This window comes from Canis aureus, chromosome 5 (genome assembly GCF_053574225.1).
Source record: "Canis aureus isolate CA01 chromosome 5, VMU_Caureus_v.1.0, whole genome shotgun sequence".
NCBI classification, from domain to species: Eukaryota; Metazoa; Chordata; class Mammalia; order Carnivora; family Canidae; genus Canis; species Canis aureus.
Genome location: NC_135615.1, coordinates 1,527,233 through 1,542,768, shown reverse-complemented (window position 1 = coordinate 1,542,768; position 15,536 = coordinate 1,527,233). Strand labels below are relative to the sequence as shown.

Genomic DNA, 15,536 nt, shown 5'->3' with positions numbered 1-15,536 from the left:
TTAATCAGACTTCAATCCTTTGTCCTGTATTTTTTCAGGCTCTTGTATTGACCTGCTTTGGGAATGTTAAAGGCTGTTAAATGCTCCCTGGCCAATGCTAGCTCAACAGGCAGTATTTTATTGAGCAAGACAGATTTTCATTTTAGAAATGAGGCTTTCTACATTATGACATTACCAATAGCTGGTTATGTATTATTACAGAAAGCAACGATATTCATTTCATGGCTCAGAGGCTGCATGCTGGTGTTTAACCAGCGGCTTGCAGAGGTTTGCTACATGATTTACTACGCAATGGTGAAACGTGTGCTTTGTCCTCAAGTGATTCCCTGTAAAATGTGTGCTTCTCCTGGCTTCTCTTTATCTGGGGAATGTGTTTCCTGTCATTACCAAGACAATGCCATGGCCATAAAGTGCATGTGGATTATACGTGTAGACATCTAACAACAAAGAGCAAATCAGGATCGTGGTCGAGATGTATGCCATAGGGGGCCTTCACCCACCCCTGGTCCCCCAGAAATGGATGAGGACAGCTGTTTTCTTCTACTAGTATGGCTGTCTCCAAACCCAGAATGAAAGTTGGGCTTTCCTTTTCTGTATCTGCTGTGTAGCAATAGCTTCTCTTTGGGGGTGGAGCACAGTTTAAGTAAGATGTGAATAGACATTCTACAAGCTGTGATAGAATTTTAGATTTATATTGGAAACAGGATATCATATTGGGTCACTTCTGCTGATGGTGCTATATAGGCTAGCTCAGAGAGTGTCCACCAGTACTCAAAAATAGCATGCTAGACTTCTGTAAAGAGTCTACATACTACCAGATAAGTACCAGATGTTTATGTTCGTCACACACACAGAGTGAAACATTCAACAATTTTAATGAATTGATTGCTGAATCCATGCGTTGAATGCATTCAATGCATTGATGCTTGGCTCTGTGCATCCCCCTCCCATCATCACACCCCCCACCATCACCCTTAATGTTAAACAGAAGTGCATCAAACTCAGATGTGAAATCACATCCATCTTCCAATTAAAAATAAAGCAGCTGTGAAATAATGATATTCTTTCAAAATAAGAAGATAGCGATTGGAACGGAGCTGTTTGGATTTAGGGAAAAAACAGGTTACTTAATTATGGTTATTGTGTGTCTAAGATTTTATGGAAAGAAAGGAAGTATTGTTCAGGATGATGAACTCTCCAAAATACAGAGGGGTGGCATTATGTAAAACTATTCTGGGGTTGTATCTTTGTCTTTCCAGCTGCCTGTCTTGGGTCGCCAATCTTGTCTATTATGATGTGAGGTTGGTGAGAGCTCATCATAATTCAAAAAGCTCAACCACCAAGAGGATGGCCAGTGGCTGATTTTAAATGGTTTTGAGTAGTTTTTATGAAAACTAATTATTTTGGCTTAAAAGTGACCAGAACACAATACTCTTAAAAGACCAATACACTTCTTAAAAGAGAGAGAGAGAGAGAGAGAGAGAACGTAATACACTTCTTGACAAATAATGTCTATAGTGCTGAGGGAAGCACAGTGAGTCATTTAGGGTCCATTTATTTCATTCATTCATTGCCTCCTGCTTACCTCTGCACTTCTTTCTCCTTCTGACCAGAACATTCCTTCTCTTTTATGCCTATTTGCCCACTTCTACTGTGTGTCCTTCTACGAGTGTTTTAGACATCAGAGTTGGCTCTGAAATATCTGCAGTGCCCTGACTTGCAAGTGTCTGTCTGGGTGAAATGTCGCCTCCTTCCTCTGTGCTGCGTCACACTGGATGTGCAGCCCCCGTTCTGTCATCATGTGTCTTCATTTCCCATACCCTTCCTGATCTTTATATACTCACCACTTACTGTAGAACTTAGAGGAGAAATGGTATGAAGTGTCCACTGAATGTCAATTGAGTTGAATAAAAGTGTTCACAGGTAGAGGACCAATTGAATAAGTGATGCTACAGCCTCATGGTGGAGTACCACGAATCCATTGAAAAATACTTTGGGCCTGAAAATATACCCATGAAACCAAACGGGCAGCGGAGGATGAAACCTAGAGGTGATTCGGCCTGATTTTTATAATGATGGAACATACATACAACATCCACATCTATTTGGCATAAAACAAAATATTCTGGAAGGCTGTTATCCATGGCTTTTTCCCACTGCTGGTCTTATGGAGAGTTTCTTTTCTTCTTTAAGATTTTTGCATTTTACAAATTTTCAATCGGCAGCTATTACTTTTCTATACCCCAAAGCAGATATTCCCTAGAAGAAATTATAAAAGTCTGGATGGAAGTAGAGCAAAAACACAACATGATGAGTTGAGTGGTGGAGCTGTGAGCTCTGCACCACACATCCCCGGGGAGGGGGGAAGAAGTGACTTGGTTCTGCCTACCAGACCAGAAAGAGGAAAGAGTCATTTGTAATCAGAAAAGAGGAAAAGGTTATTTTAGGTCCAGAGAACTTCAAGTGGCAAGGCAGGGAAACAAAAAAGGCTCATCTTCTGTGAGGAATACCAATCATTGAATGTGGCTGGAAGGTACAATTGGAGAGGGATAAATGCAACAGGAGGGACCAAACAGGTGGACAGAGGCCCACGTCATGATTAGCAGGGCTGGCTTCACTGGGGAGAAAAGTGTCAACACCCAGGCTTTAGGCAGTAAGTCCTTCTGGGTCTCCTGACACAGGCACGGGAAGTGTGAGCAGCAGGGCTTCTGTGGCTGACATCTCTCCCCACCCCAGGATGCTGTTTGGGCATTCTCGGAAGATACCTAGGGAGAAAGGACTTGAAAGGACTTCCCTGGTGTTGCCAGTGAGAGCCAGCACAGTGCTAGGGAGGCTGTGTCTTGTTAGAGTTCTGAACACCATCCGGTTTTAATTGCAAAGGCTCAGGCTCCAGCCCTAATCATTTTGTGAGCTTGTCATTCACCCCCTCTCAACCCAGTGGCAGTAATGTGAGGAAGAAAAATGAAATGAAATTTCAAGTATTCCAGTGTGGTATAAATAAGAGAATCTGCAGAGTTTTAAAACGCAGCAGGAAATGTTATGCAATTACAAGGAGAGGTTGCTAATGCATTTCATTGCTGCTGGGAAAAGAAAATATTTTTTTCTTTTTTACAAGGGATTCAATGCCTATGTTTTGGGGGCCTTTCTATCTGGGACCTTGGACATTTCCCCTGCCGAATAGCCAGTTAATTCCAGTCTGTTGCTCCTTCCTTTAAGTCAATTGTTTCTAATGCCTAGGATTTTTCTAGTTGGCAACCAATTAACTCCTTTCCTACCTGGTAACCCAATTTTACCTTAAAAACAAAATTTAAAAGTTAGAAAAAGGACAGCCAGGGAATGAAGTTCTAGAGTTATTTCAAATCAGCCTGAGCTGAATATGTACTCTTGGGGATTTAATCATTTCCAAACTAAAAAGCCATTTGTAAATTTGACAGAAGGAGTTTATTTAAATAGATCTGCTTCATGCTCCCTTGGACGTCAAGATTTTAAGGGCCCTTCAGGTTGAAAGTGGATATGGCATTGGGCATGACTCAATGGATAGTCAGTAAAGCACTAAGTGTTCTGAGAGCATTTGAAAACAGTTGAAATTGTTGAGTGCAACCATGTCCAGAGTACCTATTAACTTTCAGATTGCAGCGTTAGGAAATCAAGAGAGTTTTTGCAGCAACTTAAAATCCCCTGATTATTTGTCTGGAATAGAGTTAGATTTAGGGTTGCCAGATAACATACAGAACATTCAGTTAAATTTGAATTTCAGATAAACAATGGACCAGTTGTTAGTTTGCCTCAATATTGCTTGGGACATACATGTACTAAAAATATTTGCTGTTTCTCTGAAATTCAAATTTAACTGAAGAGCCTATATATCTATCTGCTAAATCTGGCAAACATGAATTGCCTCCCTTTTTTGAAACTTGTGCACAAATTCGTACAAAATCTTATGGTTCACTTGTGAAAATATTTCAAATTTCAGTTAAAGAGTAGAGGGGGTTGGTAAAAATGTGTCAAGTAAATATTTATTTGTTAAATTAAAATTAAAGCATCTACCATTACTATCCTAAAACATTAATTTTTATTAAAGTCTTTCTCTTTTTTTTCTCTTAAATTTGGTGATAGCTACCAGAGCATAGACTTTACATCTTTAAAATCAAGTAAATGAAATATAGTCTTATGTTGAATGGTGCTCCCTTCCTTTCTAGATGAAATCTCCCATTGTTGAATTGTGTAACTTGAAGTTGGCTTTTAGGGGCTAGCGATATAGTTGTTTTTCCTGGATATAACTTCTTGTTCGGTTTTGAAGTGAATTGGCAACATGTTGATTTAACTACTCCAAGGGCCTTCAGGAAAAAGCAATTCATGAAAGACAATAGTCATTCTTCATAAGGCTGACTGTACATAAAATGGAAATTCTTTAGGTGTTCATGGCCTATAGGATGGGAGGGTTAATTGAAATTTTGTTTTCTGAAAATTAGTTTGTCATGTAGTTAGTGGGAAGCGGATTCAGAAGTGGTGATGGTGGTGGTGGGTAGGGGTATGTTTGGGGTTTTTTGTTTTTCTTTTTTTGGCTTTTGTTGCTGTTTTCATTGGAAAATGTCATTATCTTACCTCTTAATAATGAATGTACTGTTGAAATATCTTGTTAATGTTAAGCAATTGTAAAGTGCAGTTACTTTCTGAGTCCTTTAAAAAGTCATTATACACAAATACAGTAAGTAGAAGATATAATAAATCGAGGGAAACAATTTTAAACAATTGTATCTCTAACAGGAAATTGAAAATCTTTCTAATACATAGAAACTAGTAATTATTTTTGTTTTAAGATTATTCTTGGGTATTAATGATGGAAATAAGGGAAGTATAAGGGAAAAAAAACTATAGTTGACCCTTGAAATAATCTGGGTTTGAGCTGTGAGTGTATTCTAATAAGTGGATTATTTATAGTATGGTCCTGTAAGTGGATTTCCTTATGATTCCCTTAATAACATTTTCTCTTCTGTAGCTTACTTTATTGTAAGAATACAGTATATAATACATATAACATATAAAATATGTATCAATCAATTATTTATGTTATCTGTAAGGTATCTGGTCAACAGTAGAATATAAGTTTGGGGGAAGTCAAAGAGTCACAAACTGATTTTTGGCTATGTGGCAGGTCAACACCCCTAACTCCCTACATTGTTCAAGGGTCAAGTGTATTATTTTACTTTACTGAAAACATGGAATCATTGAAAATCAGAGCTGAAAGCTTCCTTCTGGGTAATCTAGTCCATCTCCTTTATTTAACAAATCAAGAACTGGAAACCTAAAGATTAAGTGATTTGTCCAAGGCCCAAAAGCTAGTTAGTGGCAGAACCTATACCAGACCCTTGAGTGCCCAGTGCTTAGATCTTTGTCCTGCCTACTCATATCACAGGGTCACAAGAACAACCCAAACCACTGCAGACCTCTGGCAGGAAGTCATGGACCTAGAGACTTGGGTCACCCTTTGTCATCCTTGCTGTGATGACCTCCAAGTTGCCCAACCTTCAGGGGTCCAAAACAGGCAAATGAGACTGGGCTCTGGTGTTGAGGATCTTCTCCACTGGAAGCTTACAAGAGGAGCTTGTGAGCCCTAGCCATTGTCACATGGAACCATCAGTCCTTCCTAGATGATGTCTTCCCTGGAATCCACCTGCCTCTCCAGCTGAACTGCAGGAAAGGTCATGGGAAGATATGGGTAAGGAAGGAATTTAAATGTGAAACAAAAATCCTGACTTTGCCTTCCTTGTCTCCCCACCATTCCAGATTATAAATCTCTGGCCCGTTCTCCAAACCACAACACTCACGGTGCTTTCAGAGTCCTGTCGTTACTGTCTGCATTCTGTTTGGAAGGGGGCAGATGCTGACTAGAGTAATAGGATCCCATTAGACCTGAGCTGTAGTCCAAGCTTCCCTAAAGTCCAACATGCGAATTTATCTTGTCTTGATTTTCCAGTTGTAAAATGACGTATACTAATGTGTCATTTAGAAAGTATTCTTAATCTCTGAGAAAATACAGCAACATGATATTGAGCCCCGTTTTCTCTTTTGTACCAAGATCAAGCACTTGTGGTTGCAGTGATGAGAAAGGTCTGTTCCTGGCAACTGCCCACCTAGGGCAATTGCTGTCTTAATTATTTTTTTCAGACTTTATTTATTTGAGAGAGAGAGAGCAAAAGAGAACACAAGCAAGGGGAGGAGCAGAGGGAGACTGAGCAGGGAGCATGGTGTGGGGCTTGATCCCAGGACCCCGGGATGATACCCTGAGCTGAAGGCAGATGCTTAACCCATCATCCACAGAGGCACCCCATATCTGTGCCTTTCTTTAGTAGGAATGGAATGGGGAAGTTAGAGGTTATTGATGCCAGATGGAATTAGAGCCTATTGCTCTCAAGTGGATGAAAACTACACTGTTACCCACAGGAAAAAGATGCTTCCAGTTACAGTGGTGCAGGGTGAGTGACTGACCATGCTTATATTGTTTTGCAGGTAGACTTGGGTCTTCTGCGCTTTGTCACTGCTGTCGGGACACAGGGAGCCATTTCAAAGGAAACCAAGAAGAAATATTACGTTAAGACTTACAGAATAGATATTAGCTCCAATGGGGAAGACTGGATCACCATAAAAGAAGGAAATAAACCTGTTGTAAGTGTGGCTGCCAACCCCTCAACCAATTCAGTCTTTGAAATGGATGATCAATGTTTACTTATTTGTTTGGGAGCTTTCTGTCTGGCCTGGTTTAGTTTTGGATTGATTTAAAATGAAAAGTGCAATTAGAGGTTTAAATCTGACCAAGGGGGTCTCATGTTCCCAGATCCAGAAGCCAAGAGGAAATTATACAGATGTTTCCAAGAAAAGTCAATACCAGCCAAATTAAGTGTCAGACTCCAGGATCACTTTAAACTTCCCATGGGGATACAGGCTACGCATAGGATCAGCACTGTCCTCTCAGAACCTTAGGCCTGTTGTTTTGTTTAGTTTCCCTGTGTTTCCTCATTCTCTTTCATAGATTCCTTCTTTCTTCCTGTCAGCCATGAACTGGTTTTAGGAAGCTCCTTTTCATCTACCCTCTGTGGCTCACAAACTAATTTACAAGTGTGTTTGGCTGCTTCCGTGAGAATGAATAGAACTAAAGGCGGTTCGTGGTGTTCCCTCAGATCACACAAACACATGATGCTGCCTCCTCAGCGCTCTTAACCCAAGAAGCCACACCCGCCATATCCAGCCCCGGGCACCCTGCCCTAAATCATTTGGAACCGAGATGTTCTTCTCAGCCTGCGTGTTTATTTGAAGTTACGCTTACTCTGATTTACTAATCAAAAGATTTCTAAGAACTCATATTCGCTGTTTCCCCCAAATAAAAAGCTTGCCCTGAAGCCAAGTAAAATGCACGGAATTGACAAGGATGGTAGCAAAGATCCAGGTAAATTGAAATTCTGAGTTTGGGAAGAGCCCAATTAACACGTCCTTGTCTCTCTTTTGAGCATCCATGGCCTGGTTTTCTCCTTCTGGGTCTGGAACTAAGAAAAGCCTCCTGAGTGTGAACTGAGAGAACTATTAATTCCCTTTGATTAGTTGTGAAACCCCTACTCTTATTTAGAGCAGACAAGATGAAAGTGCACGTATAGACAGCTGCTCTGTGGGAGGAAACTTCTATAGACACCAAGCTCAAGGCCACTGTCTAGTCCCGAAGGACATAGAACCAGTCCTCCATCTGGGGAAGAAAAACCCTCACAGCCAACACTTGTGATGCTTTAGCAAGTAAATTTAATTCTAAGCTTCGTGACTTATTCTTGAAGCATTTTTTGGAAGACATGACTTAGTTTCAAACAAACAAACAAAACGCTAATGCCAAGAACATATCAACAAACAAAAAAATCCTGAGGGAGTGAGGAGAACTGACCTCAAGTCTCAGGCCATGTCTTTAAAACATGAGTGCTACTTCTCCAAGACGTCCTGGTCGGCTGTTGGCCATGGATTGTCTGTGTGGCCCAGAGTGGGGGGTGTCAGGGAGCACACACAGGTTCTGAGAGAGTGTCTGGCAACGCATACAGCTCACTGTAGGCCCACTGTCCAGAGCATGCTGGAACACAGAGGGCTTCCAGAGGGGGAGGCAGACAGAATAAAGGCAGATTCGGCAAAGATATAGGTGCAGATTCATTGAACATAAATGCAATCCCAACATCCACCTGGAGTCTCGTTATTGTTGCTCACTGTCCTTTCCCTGTGCTCTGGGGCCTCTCAGACACTGCTCTCCACCCTCTTCCTTGCTTGCTTCAGAAAGACGTAGCCGTACCTCCTCAAGAGGAGCCTTCAACAGCAACAACTCCAGCAGTCCTCTTGATGTTGAATGGAGTGTATGCACTTACATGGTTTTTGGCAAACATCAGGTTCCCCCAGTGTGAGCCAGAGTTCACCCCAACCTGCGCTGGAGCTTGGAGTGCTCTTAACTGACTGTCGGCTCTCCCTGAAGTGGACCTGTTGACCCTTCAAGCATTACGATTTGGGACTCTATTCCCTCCGGCAGCTATTCATTATTCTTTGTCACACAAAAATGCTCCCACACAGATTGCTTCCCAGAGAGATTTGCTGAAGTAGGACAGAAATCTAAAGGCCATCACAGGCAAGAATAAATTATGATATTAAACCATCTCTGGAGAGCAATCAGGCTAGCGGCCAACTTTGTAAAGCATTTGACCACCTTCCATCATGCAGGCCACTTAAGCTAAATGAAGTAAAAATATCATCCCAACCTTCGGAGGTCTTTTCTCCCAGGGAAAGAACAAGCCTTGGGAAATTGTGGTCCTCCTCTGACAACTTACCTGGAAAGGTAGGGAGGAATCCCCAGGCCTCTGACGGCCCCGGTGATGCCCAAGTGACATAACCTAATAGAAATATGGTGCCATTAGGCTGTGTGAGAAGCAGAGTACAAGTTGCTTTTACTGTTACATGGGCTGTCCCCAGTTCAAGGCCAAAATAAAAGCCAGGGAAGCAGGGGCTCTCAGTTCCTCCTGAGGCAGGTGTAGTTGGAGCTGTGGTGCCATGCCCAGGCAGGACGGCCCCAGCAGGTCCTTGTGGGAACCTTGTTTGGGACTGGCACTTGCTACATTTGCAGTCACATGCCTCATCTTTCTTACAATAAAATGACTCATTTTTAAAACTAGAAACAGGATGGGATCCCTGGGTGGTGCAGCGGTTTAGCGCCTGCCTTTGGCCCAGGGCGTGATCCTGGAGACCCGGGATCGAATCCCACGTCGGGCTCCCAGTGCATGGAGCCTGCTTCTCCCTCTGCCTGTGTCTCTGCCTCTCTCTCTCTCTCTCTGTGACTATCATAAATAAATAAAAATTAAAAAATAAATAAATAAATAAAACTAGAAACAGGAGCCCTGGAAGAGCTGACTTCCAGTTACATTATCATTTATAATTCACTTTGATTGTGACCACTAAAACAGGATTTTCCCAATAGCCAAAAAAAAAAAGAAATGATGGAAGTTATTAATTAACTTGTCATGGATAAGATTTTCCATCAAGAAATGGAGTTAAAAGAGGGGAAGCTACTTGCCCTAGTGCTGTAGCTGGGAACATAACCTAGAATTTTCAAAAAAAAAAAAACCAGACCCTATGCTGAACTCCAAAAATACTCCTCCGTCTGGGGGTTCCTGGGAAAATAAAGTAGTATGAGTTCCCATGAAATGTCTATAGTATTCTGTAGGTCCTTATGATAGAGCTAATAATTTTCAACTTTTTTAGATGATAGCATGTAGCCTTTACCAAATGTTATCTTTGTAATAGTGTTTTTGGAGGCTCTAGGTTCTCATAAAAGTGAACAGATGATTAGAACATCCTTTATTACAGATGATTTTTCACTTGAAAAAATAACATGACAGGTTATTAATGCCTCCTCAGCCTTGATGGACAATACCGAAGTTGTAAGTAATTTTTATAAGCATTTGCAAAAACATATTTTTGTATTTGTCTTAAATCTAAAGCGTCTGTCATTAAAGGGTTCTTTCTTTTTCTATCTAGATCTTTCAGGGAAACACCAACCCCACAGATGTTGTGTTTGCAGTTTTTCCTAAACCACTAATAACCCGATTTGTCCGAATTAAACCTATGACTTGGGAAACTGGCATATCTATGAGGTTTGAAGTCTATGGCTGCAAGATTACAGGTAAGCTCCAGCTTGAAGACTGCTTCATCTTGACTTATGTAAACTTTTAAATACGGGAAGAGTTATGTTATACAAAAATGGCCATTTTCATTTGGTGATTAAGAGCATATGCTTTGGATTTCGACAGATCTGAATTTAAATTCTAGCTTATTTGGGGAGGAAATTAACTATCTTTCAAAGCCTTGATTATTTCACCTAGAAAACAGTCATGACCATGTCTGCCACACAGGGTGGTTGAGATAATGGATTAGCCTGTGGATCTAAAACACTCAGCATGGCCTGGAATGTGGCATGTGTTTGTTAAAGCAGCACCTTCCCACCAGACTGCAAGCTCTGTGAAGGCAAGCACCAAGATCTCCATCCCCATTTCCTGGGTGGGTGGCACCCTGACCGGTGTTTTACAGTTAAAAACTCTTACATGACATGCTCTCCATCTGCTTTCTCTTTTTAACTTTGAAGTCTACAGGTGGCTCTGTCGGCCAAAAGCAAGCAGAAGTTTAACTCCTTTACTCACTAACTGTAACTGCCCCCCTACCCCACCGACAACTCTGCATCTCAGTATCTATCCATCTTTTGCTGAATGCATATACTAATATTAGAAATCGATCTGTCAACATGTCTAGTTTTTTGTTTGTTCCTTCTGACATAAACAGGACTTTAAAAGTCTCTGTTAAATTGATGTAAGTAGGGCGCCTGTGTGGCACAGTGGTTGAGTGTCTGCCTCTGGCTCAGAATGGAGTCCAGCATCAGGTTCCCCGCAGGGAGCCTGCTTCTCCCTCTGCCTGTGTCTCTGCCTCTCTCTGTGTGACTCTCATGAATAAATAAGTAAAATAAATAAATAAATCGATGTAAGTTGAGGGATTCTACCCATTTGAGAGTTGAAGAAGGTGTGCTCTGGAGGTATTAAGCAGCTAACTAAAAAGGTAGGCCAGGCGGGGCCAGAGCTGAATGTAAAAGAATTGTCATGACTTATTCTCGCTATATTCCTGGAGTGATCAGTAGCAGCTCTGACTTCTCCACCGACCTTCCTGTGTGACCCTTCTATATTCTGAATCGAACAGCAGTCACACCAGGATTCCTTTTCAATTCAGTAAATACATCACAAAGGTTTATTTTTAAAAAATAAAATAAAAGCAATACAGTGTAACCTTCAGGGTAAATTTAAAAGTTAAACAGAATAAGTAACTGATTAACCTAAAAGTAATTAAAAGTGAACAACTTTTAAACGTCTCTGAACTATCTTATTTTAAGATTTTATTTATTTATTCATGAGACACACAGAGAGAGGCAGAGACAGAGGCAGAGAGAGAAGCAGGCTCCCTGCGGGGAGCCTAATGCAGGACTTGATCCCAGGACCCTGGGATCATGACCTGAGCCAAAGGCAAATGCTCAACCACTGAGCCACCCAGGTGCTCTCCTCTGAACTAACTTTTAATATTATGTTACTATACATAAGGCATTTAATCTCTCCTTCCATGAATGCCAACACCATCGTTTTTATTTTTATCCTCTTTAGTATAATTATGTCTAAAGAAGGAAAATATTGACTTTTGAAGGGGGTGGGTGAAACCCACCCGGGGAAGTTTTCAATGAAATTTCAAGTCATTTGGAGAAGAGCTCTGTGAGAAAAAACTAAGGAGAAAAAAAAAAACTATTCTAGCTTATAGCAGAGTCCATTTGGGAAAGTTAAAAACTGACATCTGATTTCTTACCAAAATCATGCTTATTCCATCCCAGAGACAGACTTGTTTATTGTTTTAGGATCGAAGACTTAGAAAGTTCGAGGCCTTGGAGACAGGAACTGGGTGGAGAGAGGTTTGGAGAAGAAGGAACATTGAAAAGTTAGGTATAACCTCGGCTTTAATTTTGATCATCAGTTACAGGAGAAAAAATTCTAGGTAATTTTCAGAGCATTAGAAGTTGGAGAAGCTACTCATAAATTCATAGAAACAAGGCCATTTGAGGTCAGGGTGGAAATTTCTGGCTCATTTCTAATCTCATGTCACTGCACCAAAGAAAGAAAAGAAAAGAAAGAGAAAGAAAAAGAAAAAGTAAGAGAAAAAAGGAAGGTAACTTTGTAACTCTAAACGTGTTGGTCTGAACTCTGAATCCTAAGGTTCTCCTTTTAGTTAAGTAAAACAGTCACTTAAATTTCAACTTCTCTTCCATTTTCACAAGGATCTTGAGAGTTCATTCTAGGCATGTGAGTCTTCCATGTGAAGGAGGTGAACAAAAAAAAAAAAGGAGGTGAACAATTTATTGGATTTTTTAAAAATAAAAATGTTATATGATTTAATGTTACCTGTTAAAGGTCTACTTAAACGATCTATTTATTTAAACATCAATGTCTTAAATAGCATATTCTTATTTTCACACATATTTTATTTTACAATTATTTTAAGGAACTGTATGTTTTCCCACAAAGATACTCCTTTAGGCTCATAGTACTATCATGACCCCTGATCTATGTTAGATACTCCTCACTGATACAGTACCTACAATCTCCAAATAGTTGACTAAGGCAGGTTTTTAGAGAGGGCAGCATGTTCTAATGATGGTCAGGTGGACAGAAGGTGCGCAGACATCAACCTAGACCTCACTGTGGACTGTCTGCTTGGTGAGTGTGTGACCATGGGCAAGACATTCCATCTCTCTGACTTCCATGTCCTGATCAGTAAGATTGACCTTAATTAAGCTGTAATGAAAATGAAATTGAAAGAATATAACACACTTGGCTTAGAGTAAGTTCTCACTAAATGGTACCCAATAAATGACAGAGGGCTTGGTACTCAATGAACAGAGCCCAGAACAAGTTCCAGTAAGCAGAGCCTCTGAGCAGACAATGATATCAATATTTTCCTCTTGGTTGCTGGAAGTGGATAGTTTTCATTTTTCAGAGGCTACGGTCCCTCAGAGTGGAAACTGATGCAAGAGAAACAAACCTTCAGTATTCCTGGTGGACTGGAAGACCCACAGAAGCAGAACCATGCTCACTTTAATTTCTATTGTATCCTGAATGCCTGGAACATAACACATGCTCAATGCACTTATTTATGAATGAATGAATGAATGAATGAATGAATGAATGAATGAATTGCAGTTCTATCCACAAACAAATGACTAAATTTCAAAGTATCAGCCTCTCCTCTTGGGTTGGCAAGTCCTAACTCAAACTAGATTAAAACAAACAAAAACTATTGAATTAAAAGTTAACTCCGTGAACACATCACTTGACTTCCAAAGTCCAGAGCCCTCAAGTTTTCACCTAATTTTTGTACTCAGAAAATTATTTTTTTAGAAATATAAAAATCCTAGAAAATCCAGAATACACAGTGGGCATCATCATAGAGACATATAAAGAAAACAAGATCAGGGCAAACCATTCTGTTTTATAGGTGATTGAGGAAGGAGCATTCTCATTATTTTGATGAAGCAGGTTTCATCATTTTGGCAGATATGGATGCTGGGGAAAATAACCTTGGAGGATTGCTGCTTGATATATGAGAACATACTGCAAACTCTGTGAACTTGTGCTTGTTAACCAGAAGTCTCTTTACTGGTACTGCTGCGCACAACAGCACGTTCCTGTGTTAGCCAAAGTTTGCAAGGATGACTGACCTCAGGCATCACAATATCCTGAGTCATCACGGGAAGATTAAATTATGCTCATTAAATTTCACCCATCAAATGCAGCCATCATCTCAGTCTTGGAAACTGAGTATTTGATTTACCAGTATATCTCAGTTTTCCTGTTAAAACTGAGCACGGATATTTTACTATAAATAGCAGCAATGAAAAGAATCACCTTAATTCCCCACCACAGAACTCAACTCTCCCATTCATCTAAGATTGATTTTAAGCTTTCCAAGCAGGGCTGCCAGGTAAAATACAGAATGTCTAGTCAAATTTGTTGCAGATAAATGACAAGTCGTTTTTTTTAGTACAAGTATATCCCATGCAATATTTGGCATATACTAAAAAATTATTCATTGTCTTAAATTCTAATTTAGTTCGCCATCCCGCTTCTTGTTTTGTTGTTTTTCTTTGATTGTTTGCTAACGTTGGCAACACTACTTCCAAAGGATTGGACATGTAGCCAGGCTAAAGCACATGGAGCCAGCCTGCTATGGAAGAGTAGAAGTGGATCCTAGCATCGCATTCAAACTTTGAAATGTTAATATAATTTTTCTCCTAATCATTGCTAAAAGGGAGTCACACAATTTTTAGTCAAAGGCAAATCAAGGAGGCTCTTCATTGTTCTTTTTGGTTAAGGCTGATTTATAGAAGGAATGAGTATCTAACTGTCCTGGGGATATGTTGGCTAAACAGGGGTGGGGCATCACCAGGTTTGTGGGTATGTAAACTGTGCCCTAGCCAAGTCTGCATTAGAGAAAGGAGGTAAATCTGGTAAAGGTTGTGCTTTCCTTACAATATTCAGGTTAATTGTGTTTTTCTCCAGATGGTAACATCTGGTACTTATTACCAGCTAAACATTTTTCAATATAAAGGCTGATTTTGAATCAGTCAGGTGTAACCACAGTCACCAAAAATGTGACTTCTATTTTTAGCTCTATACTTTCATAGACCCTCAGTAAAATACTTTTTATAATTTTTTTAATCCCCATTGATTTTATTCTTGGTTTCCAGATCCCCAGCCTGGAGCAAATACTGTGACTTGAATTACAGGAAGGGGTGCTTGAGAAAAATGACAGCTGCCTTTATTGTGTTAATAAGTTGATTAATTCAACAAATATTTGTTAAGCAAATACCATATATAAAGCAGGGCTCAAGAAGTCATAGAAAATGTTTAAATATGACTTGGTTCATATTCTCAAAGAACTTAAAATCTGATGAGGCAAATAGTAGCAATCCAAGGAATTGAATATGGTCATCAGTATAGGAGACTTGCAGATCAAGTGCTAATAAAGAGTCTCAGAAAATCAAAGCCACGCCTAGTTGGAAAGATGAGGAAAATTGTAGCATTTGAAAACTACTCAAGATTTTTAGTGGTTTAGATAGTGAAGGGCAAGATAATGGGGACTTCTTAGAGGAGGGAAAAGAATGACAGAAAGCTTCCTTCTCCCACCCCCCATAAGGAAGTGCTTTATTCCACTTGCCTCTAGCAAAAGGGGTAAAAGAGAAGAGGCTTTGCAAGGCCACGATCTGGAAGGCCTGGCTGGCATGGCTGACAGTACATGCATGATTTCTAGATGAGCCAGGACTGAATGCTTGGATAAAGAAATGACGTGACCTGAAATATACACCTCATGTGGAAAGTATCTTGAGTAATTAATTCTTAAGGGCGGCTCATAACATGGACACAGTTTAATTGCATAAATACCTG

General features: G+C 40.2%; 1 protein-coding gene across 4 annotated transcripts in view; it reads left to right on the top strand.

Annotated features, from left to right (window-relative positions):
- The window catches only part of NRP1 (neuropilin 1), a 137,397-nt gene that overhangs the window by 89,575 nt on the left and 32,286 nt on the right, over nt 1-15,536 (top strand). For all 4 annotated transcript variants that reach the window (XM_077896551.1, XM_077896552.1, XM_077896549.1 and 1 more), the window contains exons 7-8: nt 6,511-6,666; nt 10,048-10,192. In XM_077896551.1, coding sequence (XP_077752677.1) covers nt 6,511-6,666; nt 10,048-10,192 — 301 coding nt within the window. The remainder of the gene's footprint in view (nt 1-6,510; nt 6,667-10,047; nt 10,193-15,536) is intronic.